The 22,500-nt window shown below is 43.1% G+C and overlaps 1 protein-coding gene across 4 annotated transcripts in view; it reads left to right on the top strand.

Annotated features, from left to right (window-relative positions):
• The window catches only part of slc4a11 (solute carrier family 4 member 11), a 142,830-nt gene that overhangs the window by 109,050 nt on the left and 11,280 nt on the right, over window positions 1–22,500 (top strand). For all 4 annotated transcript variants that reach the window (XM_080784135.1, XM_080784132.1, XM_080784133.1 and 1 more), the window contains exons 9-17: window positions 9,685–9,769; window positions 10,682–10,807; window positions 11,121–11,234; window positions 13,747–13,879; window positions 15,602–15,675; window positions 17,246–17,504; window positions 18,842–18,948; window positions 19,953–20,118; window positions 21,833–22,006. In XM_080784135.1, coding sequence (XP_080640261.1) covers window positions 9,685–9,769; window positions 10,682–10,807; window positions 11,121–11,234; window positions 13,747–13,879; window positions 15,602–15,675; window positions 17,246–17,504; window positions 18,842–18,948; window positions 19,953–20,118; window positions 21,833–22,006 — 1,238 coding nt within the window. The remainder of the gene's footprint in view (window positions 1–9,684; window positions 9,770–10,681; window positions 10,808–11,120; window positions 11,235–13,746; window positions 13,880–15,601; window positions 15,676–17,245; window positions 17,505–18,841; window positions 18,949–19,952; window positions 20,119–21,832; window positions 22,007–22,500) is intronic.

Here is a 22,500-nt window from a genome sequence, read left to right on the forward strand (position 1 = left end):
ACTATGCAGCTCCCCTCTTTTTTTCTCCCTAATTTAGTCGTTACGCCAATTCATTCCTCCCCACACACATTAATAATTAATTGCATTTTTATAGAACTTTTCCAAGTGCTTTACAATGGTTCATTCATTCATACATTGGGAGGTGAAGCGGCGAACAGTCGACGCCAGCGTCCTCACTTGAAGTCACTTCCCATATTCACACACCAATGGTGGCAAGCTCACACCGACCAACTCATTGGAGGCAATGTAGGGTTCAGTGTCTTGCCCAAGGACACTTCGACATGTGGACAGGAGGAGCCGGGATTCGAACCGCCGTCCCAGGGATCATTGGACGACCTGCTCTACCTCCTGAGCCACAGCCGCCACATTTCAGTGTGTTGTTGTCACTTCTGTTCTATCCTACTGGCTCACCTGCCAGTAAGGCAGACATAGAGCCTTCATCCTACTCCTCATGTTCATATACACACTCTGCAAAGCCGGATGCACTGCGGTAGATTCGAACCCCTAGTAGTGGGCAGGTACTTTACCACTGCGCCACCTGAGCGCCTTAAAGCTCCGTTTCCTCTGGAGGAATAACTGTGTACATCACTAACCTTCAAAAAGTCATTGTATGGTTATTATTTGGGTACCACAACGTTTACAGTCCTGTGTCCCATGCACATTTTAATATGTGATACTCTCTACACCACTCGGAGCCACTTGAGGCTAATCAAATGAGCAAGGGCAAGATGTGTTCTGGGATGGAGTATCAACCTAACTAATTTATGAGGAGAGGCCTGAGGCTTCTTTTTAAGGATCTTAGGGATGGTATTGCACGAGGATGTGCAGGTGTAATCAAAATGACATTGAATAGGGGCCGCTGGCAATATTTCAAGAGCACTTTTATGTATTGAAGTGGATATTCTAGCTAGAATACCTTTTGATTAACATTTGAGATCATCTTTAGTGCCCTACTCCCTCCAGATATAGTGTATTGTCTAATATGCACACTAAGTAAATAAGTTATTCCTCGGCTGCAACTTCAATGACACCTATAATGTACCACTCTGAACCTAGGAAGCAGATCCAAAGAGTATCAACTCTGATAAGTACAGTAAGTTGCTACACGTGCGGGTGTCCGTGTTATGTGCCTGTGGTGGGAGGGATAGGTGACCTTTTAGGGGTGTGTGTGTGTGTGTGTGCGTGGGCGTGTGCGTGTGCGTGTGCGTGCGTGCGTGTGTGAGTAAAGCAGAGAGTATGTGCAGAAATGTGCGTGCACGAATAATCAAATGCACACTATGTTTGTTTATTTTTTTTCCCTTGAAATTATTGTTTGAAGAAACGCTTATGATTTGTGATTTGTCAAGATGCCTTTGTTGTAACCTGTACTTACTCACTCAATAAAAACAATTGCGTGAAAAAATAGTTTTTCATGTGTTTATGAGGTGACAGTACTTCCTTAGACCCCTTGGTGTGGTTGTTATGTGCAATGATGTCTTCCCTTTGTATTTAGGGGTTCTTCCTGGAGGCTGAAACCTTGACATTCAAACGTGCCAATGAAAAAGATTGTGATATAGTGACATATCATCCCCTCCTCTAACCTCTCCCCCTTAACAGCTGTGGGTGCGGCACCACTTACCAGGCAAACCAGGCATACTTATATAACTGGTGGGCGTGTCCACATAAAAACTTCATTTTAACAAATTCTGTTTTGAAAAAGATTCTTCCTCCTTATATAATAATACTTGATGATCATGTTTGGGGAGGAAAAAAAAATCTAAATCACCCCCATTATGTGTTTATGTGGCCACACCCACCAGTTCGTTAAGTATGCCTGGTTTTCAGGTGGGCGGTGATCCACCTGAACTGAAGCCACACCCACAGCTGTTGTTGTATGATAAAAGGGCAGGGGTTAGGATGATATTGTGATGATGTCACTATATCTGTTGTATTTTGATTGGGCCTTTTGACTCAGCTTTCAGGAACAAACCAAAAATACACAGGGAAGACATATTTCAATAATCTAACCACACCTCGGGTTCAATTAGAGTAATGTTAACTTCATAGACGCATACAAAACAGGAAAGAAATCACGGCACTCCATCTTTAACTGGGTTCATATGTAGAATACAAAGCTGCCTTTACCACTTAATATTTACATATTTTGAGGAAGCCAGAACATTGGTTATTTCATACATAAATCAGCAGCCTGAGGCTCTGAACCGCCGCTGTTAGTGTCTGTATATCAGAACCAAGCAATTCTAGAAATAATGAATATGTTAAATACAGTCTGAGAACAGCCGGCAGCGTGTGCCACACTGCTATAATTATATACAATATTTTTTTTATAATATTGTTTTTAATTACTATCATTATTATTCAAACTAGACCAATGCCCGGCTGTAGAGCACCACGTCGGTAACGATGGAAGTTAGAGAGAGAGAGAAAGGGAGAACTAAAATAATATACCAGAAGAACCGTAAATTAGAAAGTTTATTCTAATATCTGTACTGTACTGTACTGTACTGTACTGTACTGTACTGTACTGTACTGTACTGTACTGTACTGTACTGTACTGTACTGTACTGTACTGTACTGTACAAAAAGAGTGTATCAATGTCAGGAAAGAAAGCAGAGACAGATTGTCAGACTCTAACCCTATAAGTACAGGCTTAATGACCAACCAGTTGGCCCTCGAAAAAAGATAGTCATAAGAAATCTTGGCAACCAGAAGAAAGCTGGATATGTGGTCACTGTTCGACTAATGAGGTTGAGAGTGACCCACATGCACTTCATGGGGAATTGGACCCTCAACATTTTGGCAAGTATATCCATTCCAGCTTTTCCCTCTCGTCCTTCAGAGGGGAGTTCAAAGAAGGCGGATCCCCTCGTTGCAGCAATACTTTACTTTTATGTATCAGCTTCTTTAACGCAAGATATTTATCAGAGGGAACGTTGTACCTTACAGCCAAACCTAGCTTGCAGCTAGTACCATTTGTTTGACTCCGCTCACTCCTCAATTCACAGCTGTACAGCCATAAGCAGCCCAGCTCTTACCCTTACTACTTTCACCATGACAGGACTTCCTGGAGAAAGCAGCAACTAAGAAGACTGCTTAAGTGCTTATTCCCTCTATACCTACAGGCAGCCTCTGTAGACATTTTTAAAGCACAGCTCAAGACCTACTTCTACACTCTTTGCCTTTAGTTGAGCTTTTAACTGTATTGCCTTATTCACTGCTATTATTTTAATGGTGTTTTGGGGTGGAAGTTCTACCTTGGCCTACTGAGAGAGTGTGTGCAAACTTTCTTGTCAACCGGTCAAGCGCTGCCATGCAAAACAGGCCAAACTGTTGTCTATACTAGCAAAATGATAATAATAGTAACAGTAACATATTATACAGAATAGTATGTTAATAGAACTAAAAGACAATGGCCCTCACTTATCAATCTAATAGTAGTATAAAACAGAGCAGATCCAAGCACAGAAATCATTTTAGGGTAAAATCGATGACAGATTAAGCATCTAACCAGTCACATTGCAAATCTGTTACATCGTTTGTAATTGGTAGAATTGGAATTGCTTGTAATTATGTCACCTATTATCCCTGTTAATCAGCTCTGTGCATAACTGTAGTCCCAGGTTTTCAGAAGGTAAAGAAAGAACCTGTTATCTGTTCCAGTTGATTTTCTCAAAGCTTTGTTTGATAGGCTCATCAGCATGCTTGAACTGGAAACACATTATGACACCTTCACATTGTTAATAACTGTGTGCATAGGACAAATTTACATAAAATGTTAAATAATTCACGTAAACTATTAAAATATTGTTCCTAATGTAATTTAGTACGTTATTGTCAGTTCACTTATTCTGTAAAAGACTTCAGGAGTGTTCAAAGTGACCGTCAGCAGTTCTCAGACTGGATTAATTAGTTGTGCTCCACAGTAGTGACAGATGGAACCAACCTGCTTCATTCAGAGCTGCCATATTGACGTTAACTGCGGCATTTATCCAACGTATAAATATCCAATGCTGCTCGCTGGCACAAAATCTATAATATAAGACCCCCACTTTGACATGCACGTCCCGAAGGACAGCCTCTCTCTCTCACACACACACACACACACACACACACACACACACACACACACACTCAGCTACAAACTGATAATGGAATTAATCTGTTGTTTATCATTATTTGGTGGGGGAAGGTCATTTGATTTGTTTTTATTTATTTTATTTCATTTTTTCAACCACTTGGGCTGGGTCGAGACAAATATATTTATCTGTCTAGAAGGATCATGCCTTTTTATTTCAGGGCACTTATCTTTCAGTGACCCCTCATTCTAAATACTGAACCTTAGACATTATTCAGATTGTGGGCGAATAGGGGAACGCATGCCCTGAGACAGCCGGCGCCATCATATGGACCTTCTTCCCAAGTGAATTGTGTATAGCCAGTCAACTTTCCACGGTCACCAATACAAACTTTACAGCGTCTGTGGGTGGTACTGAGATGTATGCATGGGTCGCTCATCTGACTCTCAAGAACAATGGCGTCTGCCTTGATAAGAGTGGGACTGTGTGTGTGTGTGTGTGTGTGTGTGTTCAAGTGAAAGTAATATTATTCTCAATCCTATCCCGAGCACCATAAACGGGTTTAAGAGGACTAGTGTGAAAGTGCTCCCTCTGTTTGTTTTCAATGATTCCTGCAGACTACTACTGTTACTGTACCACCTCCTGGTATGGTGTTATTTCCTCTCACGCAGGTGCACAACAGTACCACGCCCACCACCTGTGCGGTGTTTATACAGACTCATGCTGTGCATAGAGATACTTTTTAACACCTTACATCAGACGTCTGACCCAACCGATCTCCCGCCGTCACATCAAGATTGAAATCTGAATTGTTTAAATAAGTCTAAATGCAGACAGGTCACATACAAGTCGCATGGAATCTGATTTCTTCCAATGTGACTTGAGCCACATTCAGAGGTGGTTGCAAATCACATGGTGGTTGCAAATCACATATATCTTTTTTTTAATATATATATTTTTGTAATGGCTTGTTCAAAAACGTTATAAACATCACTGTAATGTAAAAAAAAAGGATCAAATGTATTCCAAATGGTAAAGGGAACTGTACGAGTGTGTATCTCTGTGCACACTGCATGTCTCTCGTCGGTGTCTTATTTATAACTCGGCGTGACATTATTATGAATCAGCTCGCGGAAGCCTTTCCGCTCTTGGTCGTCAACTATGCGCACACTATGTGTAAGCAGGAAGTAAACAACTGCTCACCTGGTCCGCTCTCTGTCCTTTATAACTCTATGCTGCGCTGAGTGCGCTCACATGACGAGACAGCGTCTGTCGTCGTCAACAGCGTTGACAACGGAGTCCTATGTGAAACAACCGCTAACTATTTTAAAGCCTCTTGGCACAAACCAGACTATCACTGCGTGGATTATTATTATTATTTGCAATGGCAGATTCGTCTGGCTGATGATCGATCGGTAAATGGCCAAATACAGAGTCGTTCACATCCCTAGTAAACACTGATGAAAGTCCCCACTCCCCTCACATACTCTTGGCCTCTCTCTCTCTCTCTCTCTCTCTCTCTCTCTCTCTCTCTCTCTTTATATTGTGATTACTTGAGTGAAAAGAAGTGTGAGAACAAGTTGGTTGGTTTTTAGTTTGTAAGCAAAGGTCTTTTTTTTTTTTTTAAGTGAAAATAGATATAACGAGTGAGTTGATATTTCAAGATATGTTTGGAGTGAAATGAGGAGATTTTAACCCCTCATCCCTGTGATAATGATATGGCTAGATGAAATTAAAACAAAGGTATTGTGCAGTCACAGATACTAACAACGCTTAAAGCTTGTTCATTTTCAGCATTATTTTATTGATGGGCCGAGTACAATCTCACTTGTTACAGTCACACTTCATTTGCAATAAGGTAGTTGTGTGGAAAAATCAGTTAGTCTGGCATTGATTGTAATGCCCGACTAACTCAGCCTTCGTAGCAGAGCCTTCGTAAGGACCACACGGATAAGTTCCCTGTGCAGCTTCTCTTTGGGAAACGCGACCAAGGTCAGAGAGAGAAGGACGAGGCTGGCTGGGCACTGCGTTGCGTCTGGCACCCAAAACCAGCGGCAGGCAAACTGACACTGTGGGAGCCAACCCAAGGAGCAGCTGGGAGGGAACAGAGCCACACCTATGTAGACACACATGGCATGATAGTGGAGCTGACAACACTGCAGAGCTCAAGACCCTGATGCGAGACAGGACTCAAACTCAAACTCCTCGGCTTGAATAACATTTCCCTCACCCCAGAGTTGTAGGTGACCAATCAGAGCACGCTATTCAAAGTGAGACTTGTTTGCTGTGACATTGGAATCTGTTTGTATCCGCCCCGCAGTGATACTAGCCTGACCATGCCAGGCTACAACGACTCAGGAGGCCAAAGTAGGTGTTGGCTAGTCCACGCTGTAGCATCACAGTGAGGGATAAAGAGAGAGAAAGGGAGAAGGGCTGAGAGAGACTGCAACAAGATAGAGAAGCAAGCTGAGTGAAAGTGGTGAAGGAGAGAGAAGGCAAAAGGAAGAAAATGTGAGAAGCTGCATGCAGAGAAAGAAGTGAGGACGGGTGAGAAAGTGTGGTAGAAATAACACTGAGAGAACAATGCCTAGCCTCATGCCTTTTCATGGCAGCTCAGACCACCCACAGCATATCTCATCACCGTATACCTTCAGAGATCTTTTGTTGTTGTGTTGTTCTTTTCCCCCTCATACTATCACCCATTCTGAGGGAATGGCAAACAGGTGGACATTAATTCCTCTATGAGACTTTTGTTTATCAAACCAGAGCCAAGTGCTGGCTGGGGGCCATGCACGCAAGCACACACCCACCCTCACACACACGCGCGCACACACACATGCACACACGCGCACGTACGTACCCACGCGCGTGAGCATGCACATATACACACACACACACACACTCACGCTCGCGCGCGAGCACGTACGTGCATTCATACATAAACATATGGGTGTACATGTGCATGTGGACACATGCACATGTACGCATTCCCTTGTTATAGTAAAGTATTTCATTACAAATATGGGATTTAATGGATGAGCAGCTTTTGTTGAACAAGCCTGTGTGGCTTCATAAAAAAAGCCTGTTTCTCACAGGAAAAAAAAAAAACTAGAATCTTTTGTTTAAGCATTCCAGGATGTTTACATCGAGGTAAAGCACTTTGTTTTGCCAGAAACTGACAACACTCTTAATATGAGGGTGCCTGATAGGAATGGCTTACTCAAGGGCTTTTCTCAATAAAAGCAGTTCAAGGATAATGCACGCACATCCCAGTGAATTTCGACAGGTGCAGGATAAAAGAAAAAAATACCAAAAAGTATCTGCACACCATGTTGAATGCTCCCACATACAGTACAGTGCATTTATTAAACAAACAACATTTCAACCCAAAAGGTCTTCATCGGGTTCATGATTCATGATTCATTTGTATTTTATTTTTTTTACTTTTCTCAATGAAGTCACTTATTTTAGAAACACTTGCGTTGAAAAAGTCATTTGACTCAACACAAAATGGCACAGCAGGATGACTAGCTGTCCTAGAGGTTGCATTTGATACATCGTACTATAACGGCATGCCCATACTGTATATATATATGGGCATATACCAATATAAGGCCATGCCATGTATCACTAATACCGGTAAATGTCCGTCTGCAGTTCACGTATCTCGAGAACCATACTTGAAACTCGTCCAGTCGGTCGGATAGGCAAATTTGGAGATCCGTTTGTTCAGAGCCGATCCGACCAACATGGTCATATACTGTATCTGGATGTCCAGAATCAGTGGTGGAAAAAGTACTCAAAGGTTTTTACTTAAGTAAAAGTATCAATACTGCACTATATAACTACTCTGTTACAACTTAAGTAAAAGTCTGGAATTCAAAATGTACTTGAGTAAAAGTACCAAAAGTACAATGTCCCATTTTCAAGTGTATAAATAGAAAATACAATCTCAGTTATCTCACAATGTATTGTATTGCACATTGCAATAGATCGGCTATTTTCAAATGTCCAAAATGTTTATAGGACTGAAATGGTTCATGTATGTTTTGTAATAATAATCTAAATCTACAAAAGAACTGACTATACTGATGGCAGACAGACAGATACAGATATTTCCATATATGGGCATAAAAGGGACATACAGTACAGTATGGCTACAACGAATACTCTGACAATCTAAGAGGACAGAGTACAGCAACTTGCTATGGGCCGTGTGCCCAGAGAAACGCCCACAGGCACAATACCAGAGGGAGCTCCACTGATCTCATTTCCCTCAGGTTTGGCACAAGCTACTATTATGCCACCAAAATGTGGAATGCCCTACCACCAGCCATCAAAAAGGAATGCCCTACCACCAGCCATCAAAAAGGAATGCCCTACCACCAGCCATCAAAAAGGAATGCCCTACCACCAGCCATCAAAAAGGAATGCCCTACCACCCGCCATCAAAAAGGAATGCCCTACCACCAGCCATCAAAAAGGAATGCCCTACCACCAGCCATCAAAAAGGAATGCCCTACCACCAGCCATCAAAAAGGAATGCCCTACCACCCGCCATCAAAAAGGAATGCCCTACCACCAGCCATCAAAAAGGAATGCCCTACCACCAGCCATCAAAAAGGAATGCCCTACCACCAGCCATCAAAAAGGAATGCCCTACCACCCGCCATCAAAAAGTGTGACTTAACCGGGTGCTCTGGCTTTGACCCTGGCACTCCTAACAGATTGTTGCTTGTAATGTTGGAGAAGGAAGCACATTCTGCTGCGTCGCTCACTCTTAAATTGCTCTGGATAATAGCATCAACATGTGCCTAAAACGCAAATGTAAAATCCCCCCAAAAAATACATTTACTGGTAATTTGCTAAAAACCGTTTGACAAATACAACTTTAATTTCATTCACTGAATTCTGACCATGTCTCCTGCCCGTAGATGCGTGCTCTACTGTCACACTACATTTGGGGAAAGATTTTGCAATAAAGATTTGCACTGTTTCATAAATGTATTTATTGTAAATGGCTCTGGATAATGAGCATCAGCCATGTGGATACCTACAGCGTGAAATTAAAATTTAGTAGAGCTTGTCTTCTGTCTCTCTCTCTCTCTGCAGTGTAAAGACTTCTTTCTGTCTCTCTCTCTGCAGTGTAAAGACTTCTGTCTCTCTCTCTACAGTGTACTGTAAAGACTTATGTCTCTCTCTCTCTACAGTGTAAAGACTTATGTCTCTCTCTCTGCAGTGTAAAGACTTATGTCTCTCTCTCTCTACAGTGTAAAGACTTCTGTGTCTCTCTCTGCAGTGTAAAGACTTATGTGTCTCTCTCTCTGCAGTGTAAAGACTTCTGTCTCTCTCTCTGCAGTGTAAAGACTTATGTCTCTCTCCCTCTACAGTGTAAAAACGTATGTGTCTCTCCCTCTACAGTGTAAAGACTAATGTCTCTCTCCCTCTACAGTGTAAAGACTAATGTCTCTCTCCCTCTACAGTGTAAAGACTAATGTCTCTCTCCCTCTACAGTGTAAAAACGTATGTGTCTCTCCCTCTACAGTGTAAAGACTAATGTCTCTCTCCCTCTACAGTGTAAAGACTAATGTCTCTCTCCCTCTACAGTGTAAAGACTTCTTCAGAGCCGGTCGAGGGATTTACGAGGACGTGTGCCGCAGACTCCCTTTTTACCCCTCCGACTTCACAGATGGTAGGCTGGACTAGTGCTACATGCATGCATATGCACAAATAACGCACGCGAGCACACACGCGCACTCACGCACACAGTCACACACACGCACTCACGCACACAGTCACACACACATTTATCCTGCATCTTTGTGAATCATCTTATTATGGCACACCAGGGTACTTCTGACAACACCTGATTTGTTTGTCACCGCTCTCCATATTATACTGTATATTCACTGGGCTTGTGTGCGTGCGTGCGTGCGTGCGTGCGTGCGTGCGTGCGTGTGTATTGGAATAGGTCCACATAGAGAGATGGTGATGGTCTGTCTGTCGTTTAATGGGGTAGTAAACTTAACCAGCACATCTCCCACATTACTGTCATTATTGTGAAATTACATGCAATTTGTGTTTGCTGCATGCCTTAAATGCCTGCAATGCATCTATTATGTTGTGTCTACAGCTTTCCTGGACTGATTCAGTTCAAGTCAAAACACTGGCAATCACAGGCATTTTAGTGGTAAAGTCCTGAGAGAAATGAATGTTGCAGTGTGTGTTACAAGCAAATCTCTTGCATTATTGCTGACTGAAACATAAATTAAAGGTTAATGCTACAAGAATGTATGTCTGTGCTGCCGTACATTCTGCATCTAGAGATGAGAGGCATTATAAATCACCAGTTTGTTTATTTTTTCCCGACTAATATTGGATCAGTTCAGAGTGTTTCCACTGAAAAGTAATTGGTTCAGAACCCTAATAGTTGGTTCAGTTGGTAACAAGAAAATGGCCGCCGGTTACGTGAAAGCACCAAGGTTCCAAGAATCTCGAACGGAACCAGTTCTTGAACCAAAGTTCTTTTGGTATAAAAGGGGCCTTAGTGGTACTACATGGAGTTCAGGTGTACAGTATTGACTGAAGTGTGTCCTCCGTGCAGGTGTGCTGGGCAGTAACAAAACCCTGCTGAAGTACATGACCACGGCCATCTTCCTGTACATTGCTATCCTCTTACCCGCCATCGCCTTTGGCTCGCTCAACGATGAGAGCACCCGCGGAGAGATTGGTATGAATGAAGAAATAACATACAAGCACACACAAACATGTATACTATATGCACTATATGCATACTATACGCACGCACGCACGCACGCACGCACGCATAAATATACACCAGCAAGTGCCTTAATGCAGCCATTCACAAATCAAATAGTATGTGCACATACGCGCACACCACTGCACTAGCACCACACACAATTATACACAACCGTTTTTTTTCTTCTGCTGCGTGCGTGCGTGCGTGCGTGCGTGTGTGCGTGCATGCGTGCGTGCGTACATACGTGCGTTGGTTGTTTACATCTCCTCTGGTCTCTCTCCAGATGTGAGGAAGACCATCGTCGGTCAGAGCATAGGAGGAGTCATCTATTCCCTTCTTGCAGGCTCCCCGCTGGTCATCCCTCTCACCACAGCCCCTCTCGCTATCTTCATCAGTGGTAGGCCCCTCCTCCTTCCCTCCTCTTCCTCCTCACCTTAAACCTCCTCAGACTAAGTCTTATCTCTGCACGGTTTGTGCCGACAGCTGAAATCAGGGGGAGATAACGTCAAAACTGGGGGACAGAGGCATCCAAGCATGTGGCCAGCAACAACAACCCCAAACTCCCCCCACTCTCCCTCTCTATTCATCTGTCTCTGTCTCTCTCTCTTCATCTCTCTGTCTGTCTGTCTGTCTCTCTCTCTCTCTTTTAATCTCTCTCTGTCTATGTCTCTCTCTCTTTATCTCTCTGTCTGTCTCTCTCTTTCTCTTCATCTGTCTGTCTGTCTGTCTGTCTGTCTGTCTTTTAATATCTCTCTGTTATGTCTCTCTCTTCATCTTTCAGTCTATGTCTCTCTCTTTCTCTCTCTTAAAATATCTATGTCTCTTTCTTTCTTCTCTCTGTCTGTCTCTCTCTCTCTTTCTCTTAATCTGTCTGTCTGTCTGTCTGTCTGTCTGTCTGTCTGTCTGTCTGTCTGTCTGTCTGTCTGTCTGTCTGTCTGTCTGTCTGTCTGTCTGTCTGTCTGTCTGTCTGTCTGTCTGTCTGTCTGTCTGTCTGTCTGTCTGTCTGTCTCTCTCTCTCTCTCTCTCTCTCTCTCTCTCTCTCTCTCTCTCTCTCTCTCTTTCTCTCTTTTAACCTCCCTGTCTCTCTTTCAGAGGGAATGCACAATGAAAAGAAATGTTCACCTTGACATGTGACAATGCTATATATTCACATGTGAAATTTTGTGTTTTCAAGCTGTTAAGGTCCTTGCAGACTGGATGCATTTCTCGGAAAACCGGCGGAAAAACGCTGCTAAAAATCCGAAAAACGCAGCAGTAAACAAGGACCTTAGTCTGCTGGAAAATGGTTCCACGCAACACAGTTTGTTTCCTTGCTTAAAGATATTGTTGTGGGTTTTTTGTTTATAAACTAGCTAAATAATCTTCACACATTTCCACAATTATTTGTACTGTCTACTGGCTACTGGCGAAATAAGATTCCAGGATAGATTTCAAGATTAAATGACACAATTAACACACAGTAGTATAGCTATTTATTTACAGATAATGAGTTCATGTGGAAGCCGTGGAATTGAGCAACAATGAGGGCGACTCATCCTTATTATGCCAAGATGGAGCTTTAATGGCGCAGCTGTTTATTTGAGCTGTGGTGTTATGATCATTGAAGAGAATGGGGCACAGAGTACATTTCTTGTGGGGCTAATTGAGGGTAAAATACCGGGAGTCTTTTTCAGAATACACCAGCGTGGCTCATTTGTGAAATTGTAACTCGCTTAAAAAGCCTGATTCAGACATTGTTGTGCGCCTGTGTTCCCTGCCAAAAATAGCTGATCTGCAAGCTCACAACGCATTCCAGTGTGACACATTATGAGCTTTTATAGCGGCTATGTTTGGCGCGCACAATCACGGTGCACAACCAAGTATAGACACTACTGTACACAAGTAAGGCATTACAAACTCAGTACTAGGAACACATCACTAACACTAACACTTTCAAGTTTTTAAAAATGTTCAAAAATGCCAGATGTACAAGCTCAGAGATGTGAGCTTGTATATATGCTATTTTTTAACAGCCAACACTAAAATCTAAGACAACACAGATTCTTTCCCGGTTGTAATGGGTTAAAGACATGCTGCAGTTTGGACGTCAAGCCTACCATGGAAATGAGTACGGAACACTCATCATCAGGCCCAGTTCATTCATATTAATCACAAGAAACTGAATTCCAATTGTTTCACATCAAACTGGCCTGATTGAAGTTGGCTTTTACAATGTTGTCTGAGTGGAATGAGCAGCATAGCAGCGGTCACACAGTACTACTGCTAACGTTAACACGACTTTGTTCAGGGCAAGTGCTGCAAGATACCGAGTGTGCAACATTGTCTGGAGAACATAAAATAAGCATGGCAAGGGATACGGTTCAAATTATTAAACATTATATGCATGCAAGTGTGAATATAGTTGTTGGGGTATTTGCTACAGCACATTTTGTCCTAAGTAGAATTAGAATCTGTCCTTTGCAATTACCCACTCAGCATCCGGGGAGCGGTTAGGGGGTTAAAAGTCTTGCTCAGGGACACATTGACACACAGACTGTGTCGAGTCCGGGGAGAGGGCTTCGGCGACCTTCCAATTCCCAGACAGCCTCGTTACACACTCAGCGACGGCCGCCTCTTTATTAGGGTTTTTTAATATGACCATATATCTACCGGGCTGAATACATTAGCAAGCATTTTGGGGGCGGGGGATCTGTTGCCCAGTGTAAGGTCAAAACACTTATTGAGGTGATCTGTCCGCAAAGTATCCCTCTGTCAAATTACTGTATTAGCCGTATTAGTCATATTAAAATATTAGCCGTCGTCCGATATGTCTCGCATTGTCGCTGACACGCACATGCGTGCGTGCTCGCGCGTGTCTGTGTGTCTGTGTGACTGTGTGACTGTGTGTGTGCTTGCATGTGATCTTGCAGTTATCCGTGGGATCTGCGATGACTACGACCTGGACTTCCCAGCGTTCTATGCTTGCATCGGCCTGTGGAACAGCTTCTTCCTCATCCTGGGGGGAATCTTCAATGTCAGCCTTGTAATGAAGCTTTTTAAAAGGTTTGTTTACGCCCCAACACAGTGCCCTCTGTGCATTTGTCATCATGGTTTAGTGTGGGGGTTGTTGATGTTTGGGTTTTCCCCGGTTCTCATGGGTGCAATCATCAGCATCTCATCCCTGCTAATGTTTTTGAATACAAATGACTAAATTAGTTTGGAATCGGGTGATTGGTTCATTTGTTTAGTTCGTTTTTCCCCATAAAAACCGGGAAAGCATCTGTGTTTAGATTGTACTATATATATAGGACATTGATTGGCTATTTGTGCCGTGCTATGAACTTGTAGATCTGCTATTTAAAAAACATTTGCTATTTTCAAAGCAGACATTCTTATATAGTACTTAAATCTTTGCTTCTGGGCGTCCGCAGCCAAATATACATATCATTTTGGGGTCCTTGACATGAAAAAGTTTGAGCAAAGTTTTTAGCAACCTAGGTTTTCCAGAAAACCCAAGGCCTCAATGGGTTAAGGGGCGCAATAAGCTAGGGGACGGAGGGGACGAATCCCCTGCCAGCGTCACATTGGTTCCCCCCCAAATGAGTTTGGGGGTCCCCCTCTGGCTGGGGGGTCCCCCCCTTTATCCCCCCTGGCTCCAAAGTTATCTTAGGAGTAATACTTGTGAAATCCTGCGTTCATAAACGCGATATATTTTGAAGGGTATATTTGATCCACCCCTGTCTAAATCCCAAAATGGTTTGGCCCACCTTCGGTTTTTTGGAAGTTGTTACACCGCCATCAGTGACCCAATGTGCTTTGCACTCTGTGGTGATTGCGTAATGATTCTAATTATACAGGAACAGGATTCAATAGATCACCATTTTTGGTGTCACGCACAACTTTTGGTAACGTCTAACGTGTATTGACTAGATCGATAGGAGATGAATGAATATAGGCTACTTTATCCTCTACTCTAGTACAGTGGTTCCCAAACCTTTTCGTGTCAAGGACCCCCAAATGGACACGGTGACGTATTAGTTGTTTAATTTCAAGGACCCCGCTGCGTCCACATGACATGCCACAAGGCGACAAGGGTCCATTTGTTTCCAAACTATCATGTAGCTGTACTATACTGTACCCCCTGGAACTCACGGCTCAAGGACCTCTGGGGGTCCCCGGACGGCCGGACCCCACTTTGAGATTTATATTATTATATTAGCCGCTAGTGAAAGCACAACTGTCAACACCCAGGTAAGGTGCAACTACATATTTAAAACATGCGAACCCAGTCTGCTCTCCTGAAAACTGCCCAGGTGTTGTACATTTTATATAGAATAGGCTGACTTACAGATGGTCAGTGAGTTTTGACCTGTTATAGGCGCTGCTGATAATGTGGTTAAACTTTTACGTTTTGAGACACATGGGAGGAGGAGGAATCACAGCCACTGCCAGGTAATTCATAATAATAATAATAACAACTGTGCCATAGCAGTTTTGTATGTGCATTGAGTCACTGGAAGTCTGGAACAACCTCTCTGTAGTCCGACCCTAACCATAACCCCACGTTTTGGTGGTTAGACCCCCCCATCCCCCCCTCCCCTAGGGTGGTGGGGGGGACGGGGGGGACGGATTTTTCGGATTTTTCCTCCTATATCCCCCCCTAGCGTTCGGTCAGTGTTGCGCCTCTGGTTAATGCAGTATGTGAGCCTACTCTATCACAGTTTTACTATCTCCATCCATCCCTCATATATTACTTTTACTTGTTGTTTTATGTGTGCTCTCTAGGTCGACGGAGGAGGTCATTGCTCTGTTCATCTCCATTGCGTTTGTGGTTGATGCAGTCAAAGGCACAGTCAAAAGTAAGTCAGTGCTCAGGCCCAGTCTCTGTAGCAGACCGTGCTCAGGCCCAGTCTCTGTAGCAGACCGTGCTCAGGCCCAGTCTCTGTAGCAGACCGTGCTCAGGCCCAGTCTCTGTAGCAGACCGTGCTCAGGCCCAGTCTCTGTAGCAGACCGTGCTCAGGCCCAGTCTCTGTAGCAGACCGTGCTCAGGCCCAGTCTCTGTAGCAGACCGTGCTCAGGCCCAGTCTCTGTAGCAGACCGTGCTCAGGCCCAGTCTCTGTAGCAGACCGTGCTCAGGCCCAGTCTCTGTAGCAGACCGTGCTCAGGCCCAGTCTCTGTAGCAGACCGTGCTCAGGCCCAGTCTCTGTAGCAGACCGTGCTCAGGCCCAGTCTCTGTAGCAGACCGTGCTCAGGCCCAGTCTCTGTAGCAGACCGTGCTCAGGCCCAGTCTCTGTAGCAGACCTTGGCAGAGACATGGAACGTGTTTCTGGGACATTAAAGAGCCGCGGGAGGCAAACTGTGAACCAAAATGGCTACTACATGCTCCTAATATCATTGGCTTGAATTAAGGCTGTGTTTCAACCTTCTTCTCGTGCTGTGTACATTGTACACTTCATTGCCTCAGAAGGTCAATTTAATTTGTGACGGGGAAACCTATGACGCATGCTCGTGATGCATAGTCATACCGGACGAATTAAATGAATGCAATGTGCAGTCATGTCATGTCAGCATGGGGCAGGCAGTCTACTGTATATGTCACATTTGAGCAGTTCCGTGGCAATTCTGAGAAATGTGAACTTGGGTCTATTAGAGGTTGACTGAACCTTGACGAGGGTAGTCTTATCTCGTTCCTGTTTTACCTGTGACTTCTCCAAGTGGAAACTAAACTCGGGTGATTTCCTGAATATGAATTGGACCAGCATTAGTAAATTGCACTGAGTTTAATTGACAGGGTGGTGGTGGGGGGGGGGGGGGGGGGGTCATTGGGGTTTTGGTTGAATCTGGGATATAGACAATCATATTTACAGTATACATATGAAAATACTGTAATATGTTCATTTTATTTTATACTTCTATATATTTTTTCACATTTCAAGAGTGATGGTGTCCTCCATCTATTTGCCAAGTTAAAATATGATATTGGGAGTTTGGGACACCTTTGAAAGTAAATCGTTGCCCACCTCTGATATGAAAAAGAATAGTGTAATGCACTATTTTTTTTTTATACAAGGTGCTTTATTTTACATTTCTATAGGATTCATAGCAATGAAAAACTGAAGGGCTTTAATGTGGTCATGGGAATGATTCTCGCAAACCAGTGCTGGGAAAACATGGGAAATTGGGGGAGGGGTTAACCCCCGCCGCCCTGATACATTTATACACAATGAAAAAGTACATTTTAAGTATATGTATTGTGTTCTTCGTCTGGGAATATCGCCCTGAGAATGTATTTTCTTTGTTTATTTAGTTTTGTTTGTTATTCCCTTTTGTTAAAAGGGATTATTTTGAGATTTTCCGGAGATGTTCTTGCACTCCAATCCTGTTTTGGACTGTTGCCCAGCTAACCATTGTTTCCTCATCTAATTCCAGTTTTTGACAGGTACTACCACGCCCCGACGCTGTCTAACCATAGTCTAGGGGATTCTCAGCAGCTGCACAGCCGAGGAGGAGGTGGTGGCGGTGCAGGGCTTCTGGTTGGAAACCGGACCGAGGCGGTGGCTGGGCTGGCCGGCTTCAACGCCTTCCCAGAGTCTTTGAACAACTGCACCAGAGAGAGGCCTGTCCTCTGCCTGCTGCTGATGCTGGGGACACTCTGGATAGGCTACACCCTCTACCAGTTTAAGAGGAGGTATGAGGCGCAGTCAGGGCAGGGACAGGACAGGTTATCTCATTTAACAGTCTGTAGTCCCTTCACTGCCTCCGGATGCAGAGGGGACCCCGAAATTAACCGGAAAACAAAATCGCCTAAAGCTAATGTGGCTACCGTCTTGTTTTAAGTCATCAGAAGCATTCATATTGTAACCGCTAGGTAGCTGCGATTTAATAATGAGCCACCAACATTGACCTTTTGTTCAAACACCTCAATCTGTGACAGGGCAAGCAAGAAGCAACCACATATAAATCGGGCAATAGTTAAAACATTTAGTCTAATGTTTTGTCATAAAAAAGGACGGAGATTACATGAGATGAGATTAGATTATATCTAATGAAATGGGAAGAGATGGCAAGATAACTGAAATTATATTGTAAGTAAAACAGACAAGTTGCAACAATTCATAGTCTATAATGTCATTTAAATCCTCCATGCATTCGGTGCATAACTTGATTTTGGCCCTATTAATATCTTGTGATCTAACCATAACATACAAATTAACCCCATATATGTGTATGATAAATCTGATGGATCTGCCACTCATTTTACTTTAAACATTGTGAGTTAGAAGAAGAGCAAGCAACAAGATGTGTGGGTAAACACCTACACGCTGCATCGCACTTGAGTATTAAAACATTTGTCTTTTTATTAGTATTAAAACATTTCAGTGTTGTGGCCATCTTCATGCACTGTAAGTGTAGGACATTTGTAGATGTATCTGTCTCTCTATATCTGTCAGCTCTGTTTGTCAGTTATACCTCATCAAAATGTTTTAATGCCATGTTTTATAGATAATTAATGCCATTACATATTCATTACCGCCATCAAACCCAGCGTGCAGCACTGCGCACTGCCTCGCACATGAATCACTCTGCAACCTTTAAATCTCTTTTGGACTGCAGGGTCGTCACCGACTTCCAGCAAGGAGATATAAAGCTAACCGTAAACCCTTTTACTTTGCAGCTTCTCTTATGAAGAACTCTGTTGTTGTTGTTGAACGCCTCCCGTCACTTCCTGGGGTTTGCAAAGCATTAATATACAACGCTGCGATTGCACCCTCTAATCAAATCAAACTCAAGGCTCGATTCAATTGTGTGTGAGCTGAGCTGGACTGACGTACTTCAGCAGTGTCTGTGTTGCAGTCATTGTCTTCGTCCTGTTCACATTAATTGTATTTCTCTTTTGTCACTTCTTTCCCCCCGCTTACTCTTTATTCTGCGCTCTCCTCTCTCTCCTTTGTTGCTTCTCTCTCTGCCTCTTTCTACACCCCCCCCCCCTCTCTCTCTCTCTCTCTCTCTCTGTCTCTCTCTCAGTCCGTTCCTGCATGCCAAAGTGCGAGAGGTGCTGTCAGACTGTGCTCTTCCCATCTCGGTCCTCATGTTCTCGTTCATCGGCTCCTATCTGTTTAACGACATTGAACGTCAGTACCATTTACTGTCTGTTGAAATGTACCGTTGACTGTTTCCACACTGGTAGGATGTCACATGATATCACATTTCAGGCTTTTTTGTGTGATTTTTCTTTTATAAAGTATATTTATTGGTTTTTTAGACATTTAAAGACAACAACAAGACATTACACAACAAGAACATAATAACAAACAGTAAAAGAAAATAAAGAAAAGAAAAGAAAAACAGCTCAGACACAACACCATTATAAATAAAAAGATTGAGTATACAAGGACATGGCAGGAACAATGAACCATAATGACAAGTGGCTTGATAGTTTTGATAGACTCCCATTCAGGAAATACATCCATGCAGTATATAAATACATATATTAAAAAGGCAGACAATACAGTCATCACAGGCACCGAATCATTACAACAAGAGCAGACCCATGCATACTCCACTTAATGCTGGCATATAAGATATCTAAGGTTGGCACGGAAAACCGTGGCAGACAGTGTGGTTTCAGGCTTTTATCTCATGTATCTATACTGTACTTAATTTTACTGTTAAACTGTTCTTCTGTATGAATTACTAATGAATTTCATGTGGCATATAATATGGAGATTTGACATTGTTTGTCATAATTTAAATTTAAAAAAGAATCTAGACATAGACATACCACCCTATACAAGACATCTTACTAGGAGCAATACAAGTATATTTACAGAAAAAACTGTGGGGGTAATTTATTTTGCTAAGCTAGAAGACTTTGGTCCAGTTGCAAATTGCAAACAGGTGCTCTTTTATGGCGGTTTTGAAGGAGGGTATAGGGACAAGGGAGTCACACTTTTTTATGGCATAATAGAATTAATTCATCCCCATGTTTGTGTCGAATCTGTGGAGCTCCCTCTGGTGTTGTGCCTGTGGGCGTTTAGCACGCCATTGAAGTAATTTTAAGGGTACATACATGGACACTGGTCCCTTGAGTATCTTGCTCTTCATGCTCTTTCTTTCTTTTTTCCCCCTCCACCAGTTCCAAAGTTCAAAGTCCACGACCGTCCGATCTTCAATGTGGCTCCCTTTGAGCGCCTGTCGGCCATGAATGTGCTCAGCGCCATGGGCCTGGGCTTCCTGCTCGCCCTCCTCATCTTCATCGACCAGAACATTGTGGTCTCGCTCACCAATGCACCAGAGAACAGGTAGGACTAGATGAGATAAACAATAAACAAGTATCAGTATTGATGTGTTTCTGGGGATACATGGAGGGCAAAAAGGTAAGGACAAAGAATTGTCCTTACCTGGAAATAATGTATCGTAATGTAATAACATCACGTCACATGACATAATAACATAAACATGACATAAAGATAAAAAAATGCTACATACAAAATACATGACTTTATGAATGAATTATCTATAGAACTAAAATGACTATATTTGTACTATGAATATAGTCAGTGCTATAGTTAAAGTTGATGAATGTTTTGTTTTATAATGGTTCTAATGATCAGTTAACTCCAGTGTATCTACCCCGCCGGTCATCAAATTATTGGATTAGGAATATGACAAAAACAATCTCCATGCATTCAAGTTTTCATGGGCTGTGTAATTGATAGAAAAGTAGCCCATTGGCCACTGGCACCGAGTTACTACGTCTGTGTCCCTTTTATGCCCATATATATTTTTTATATATTTTTGTCAGGCATGCCCAAATATGGAGTCTATGCGGATGTCAGAACAACTGGTTAAGTGCCAGGGACGACAAGACGTCTTATTGCCGTCTTTGTAATGGATGCCAAGGACGTAAAGACGTCTTGTTTTTGTTTTTTTTTCTTCATTTTATTTATTATTATTTTTCATCCATATTTTGAAAATTCCTCTAATCTGGTGTACAGGTGATGACATGCACATTACATGCATAATATAATTACAAATTCTTTCTTTCTTTATAATGGGCACTTGATGGTGCTTGATGTCAGAACAGGCCAGATCCATATATGGAGATCTAGGGGTGATCAGGTGTGAATTGGAAAACACTTGGAAACAACAGCTGCAGCAAGCTCTCGTTTATGAACATCTATAATCAGTGTGTGTACCGCAGCTTCTGCCTCAGCTCACGGCTTCACATAGTGGCATTCAGAGTATGGGTTTTATGCCGTTCAGACTATGGGTTTTATGGGTAAGCAAAAAGTGTCGACTATGGTTGCTAGTAGAGGTAGGTGAACATGTTGTCCAGCCGCTTTTCAAGCATCAGGCACCAGGAAAATACACGAGGAGCCAAGAACAAACACTGGTGATACACTCACATCTGACTGGCAAAGAACAGAAAACACAGGGGGGAGTATAAATAGACAGGATTGACAGTGCACAGGTGAACACGATGGACAAAAGACAAAACGGCTAACTGCAACAAAGGAAAACAGGAGACATTGGAACATTGCGTCCAAATAAAATACAGCTGTAAAGTAAAGCCTATATACGACACAGACATCAGGAAACAAAATGTCACTAGAAAAAGAAACAAGTTAGACAGATGATCATGGGTGTGTGTGTGTGTGTGTGTGTGTGTGTGTGTGTGTGTGTGTGTGTGTGTGTGTGTGTGTGTGTGTGTGTGTGTGTGTGTGTGTGTGTGTGTGTGTGTGTGTGTGTGTGTGTGTGTGTGTGTGTGTGTGTGTGTGTGTGTGTGTGCGTGCGTGCGTGCTTGCGTGTGTGCCAAGGGGTCCCCAGCAAAAAATATATATATAGCGTCACAATCATATCAGATATACGAGTTCATAGCGTGTCTGCCGCGTTATAAGCTTGCGCTTGTAGATCTAGGCTACTATTTCTGAGAAAAGTATAAAATGTGTGCACATCCATGAAATGAAGTGTGAGAAGCTACTATTCCTATCCCTCTGTTGGTCCCATGTGCAGGTTGCTGAAGGGAACAGCCTACCACTGGGACCTGATGCTCTCTGGCCTCATTAACATCCTGATGTCGGTGCTGGGGCTGCCCTGGATGCACGCCGCCTTCCCCCACTCCACCCTCCACGTGCGGCAGCTGGCCTTCGTGGAGCAGCGGGTGGAGGGCGGACACCTCTACGAGACGTGAGTTAGCCTCCAAGCTCGGCCGCCTCTCGCCCACCGCACCTGCTAATCAGCACTTCAATTATTGGTATAGCCTTCGCGCGGCGGACTGCGTTAGCCCGTCATACACACCTGAGGCCGATTCTGAGAATGCCGTCCAAATCAGTAGTTCTTGAACGTTGTCGTGCCAAGGACCCCCAAATTGGTATATGTTTGGCCACGGCTCCCCATCTGAAAGTGTTCTGTTCCAGGGACCCCACCAGTGGTTTTTTTGGGGGGGGGGGGGTCCATTGGCATTTGTGTTAAAAATAAATCAAAATTATTCAACATTGTTCAAACACTTTAAATTCACAAAAATTCTAAAATGTTCAAAAATAGCAGATGTACAAGCTTGCAGAATGGCACAATGTGATGCGCTGTGAGTTTGTAGATCTGCTATTTTTGAGAACCACTGTTATCTGAAAAACCTATCAACACTGTCTCACAAAACAAAGTAATATTTATACTCTCTGGGA

The sequence above is a fragment of the Protomyctophum bolini genome (genome assembly GCF_963924005.1).
Source record: "Protomyctophum bolini genome assembly, chromosome: 15".
Classification (NCBI taxonomy): domain Eukaryota; kingdom Metazoa; phylum Chordata; class Actinopteri; order Myctophiformes; family Myctophidae; genus Protomyctophum; species Protomyctophum bolini.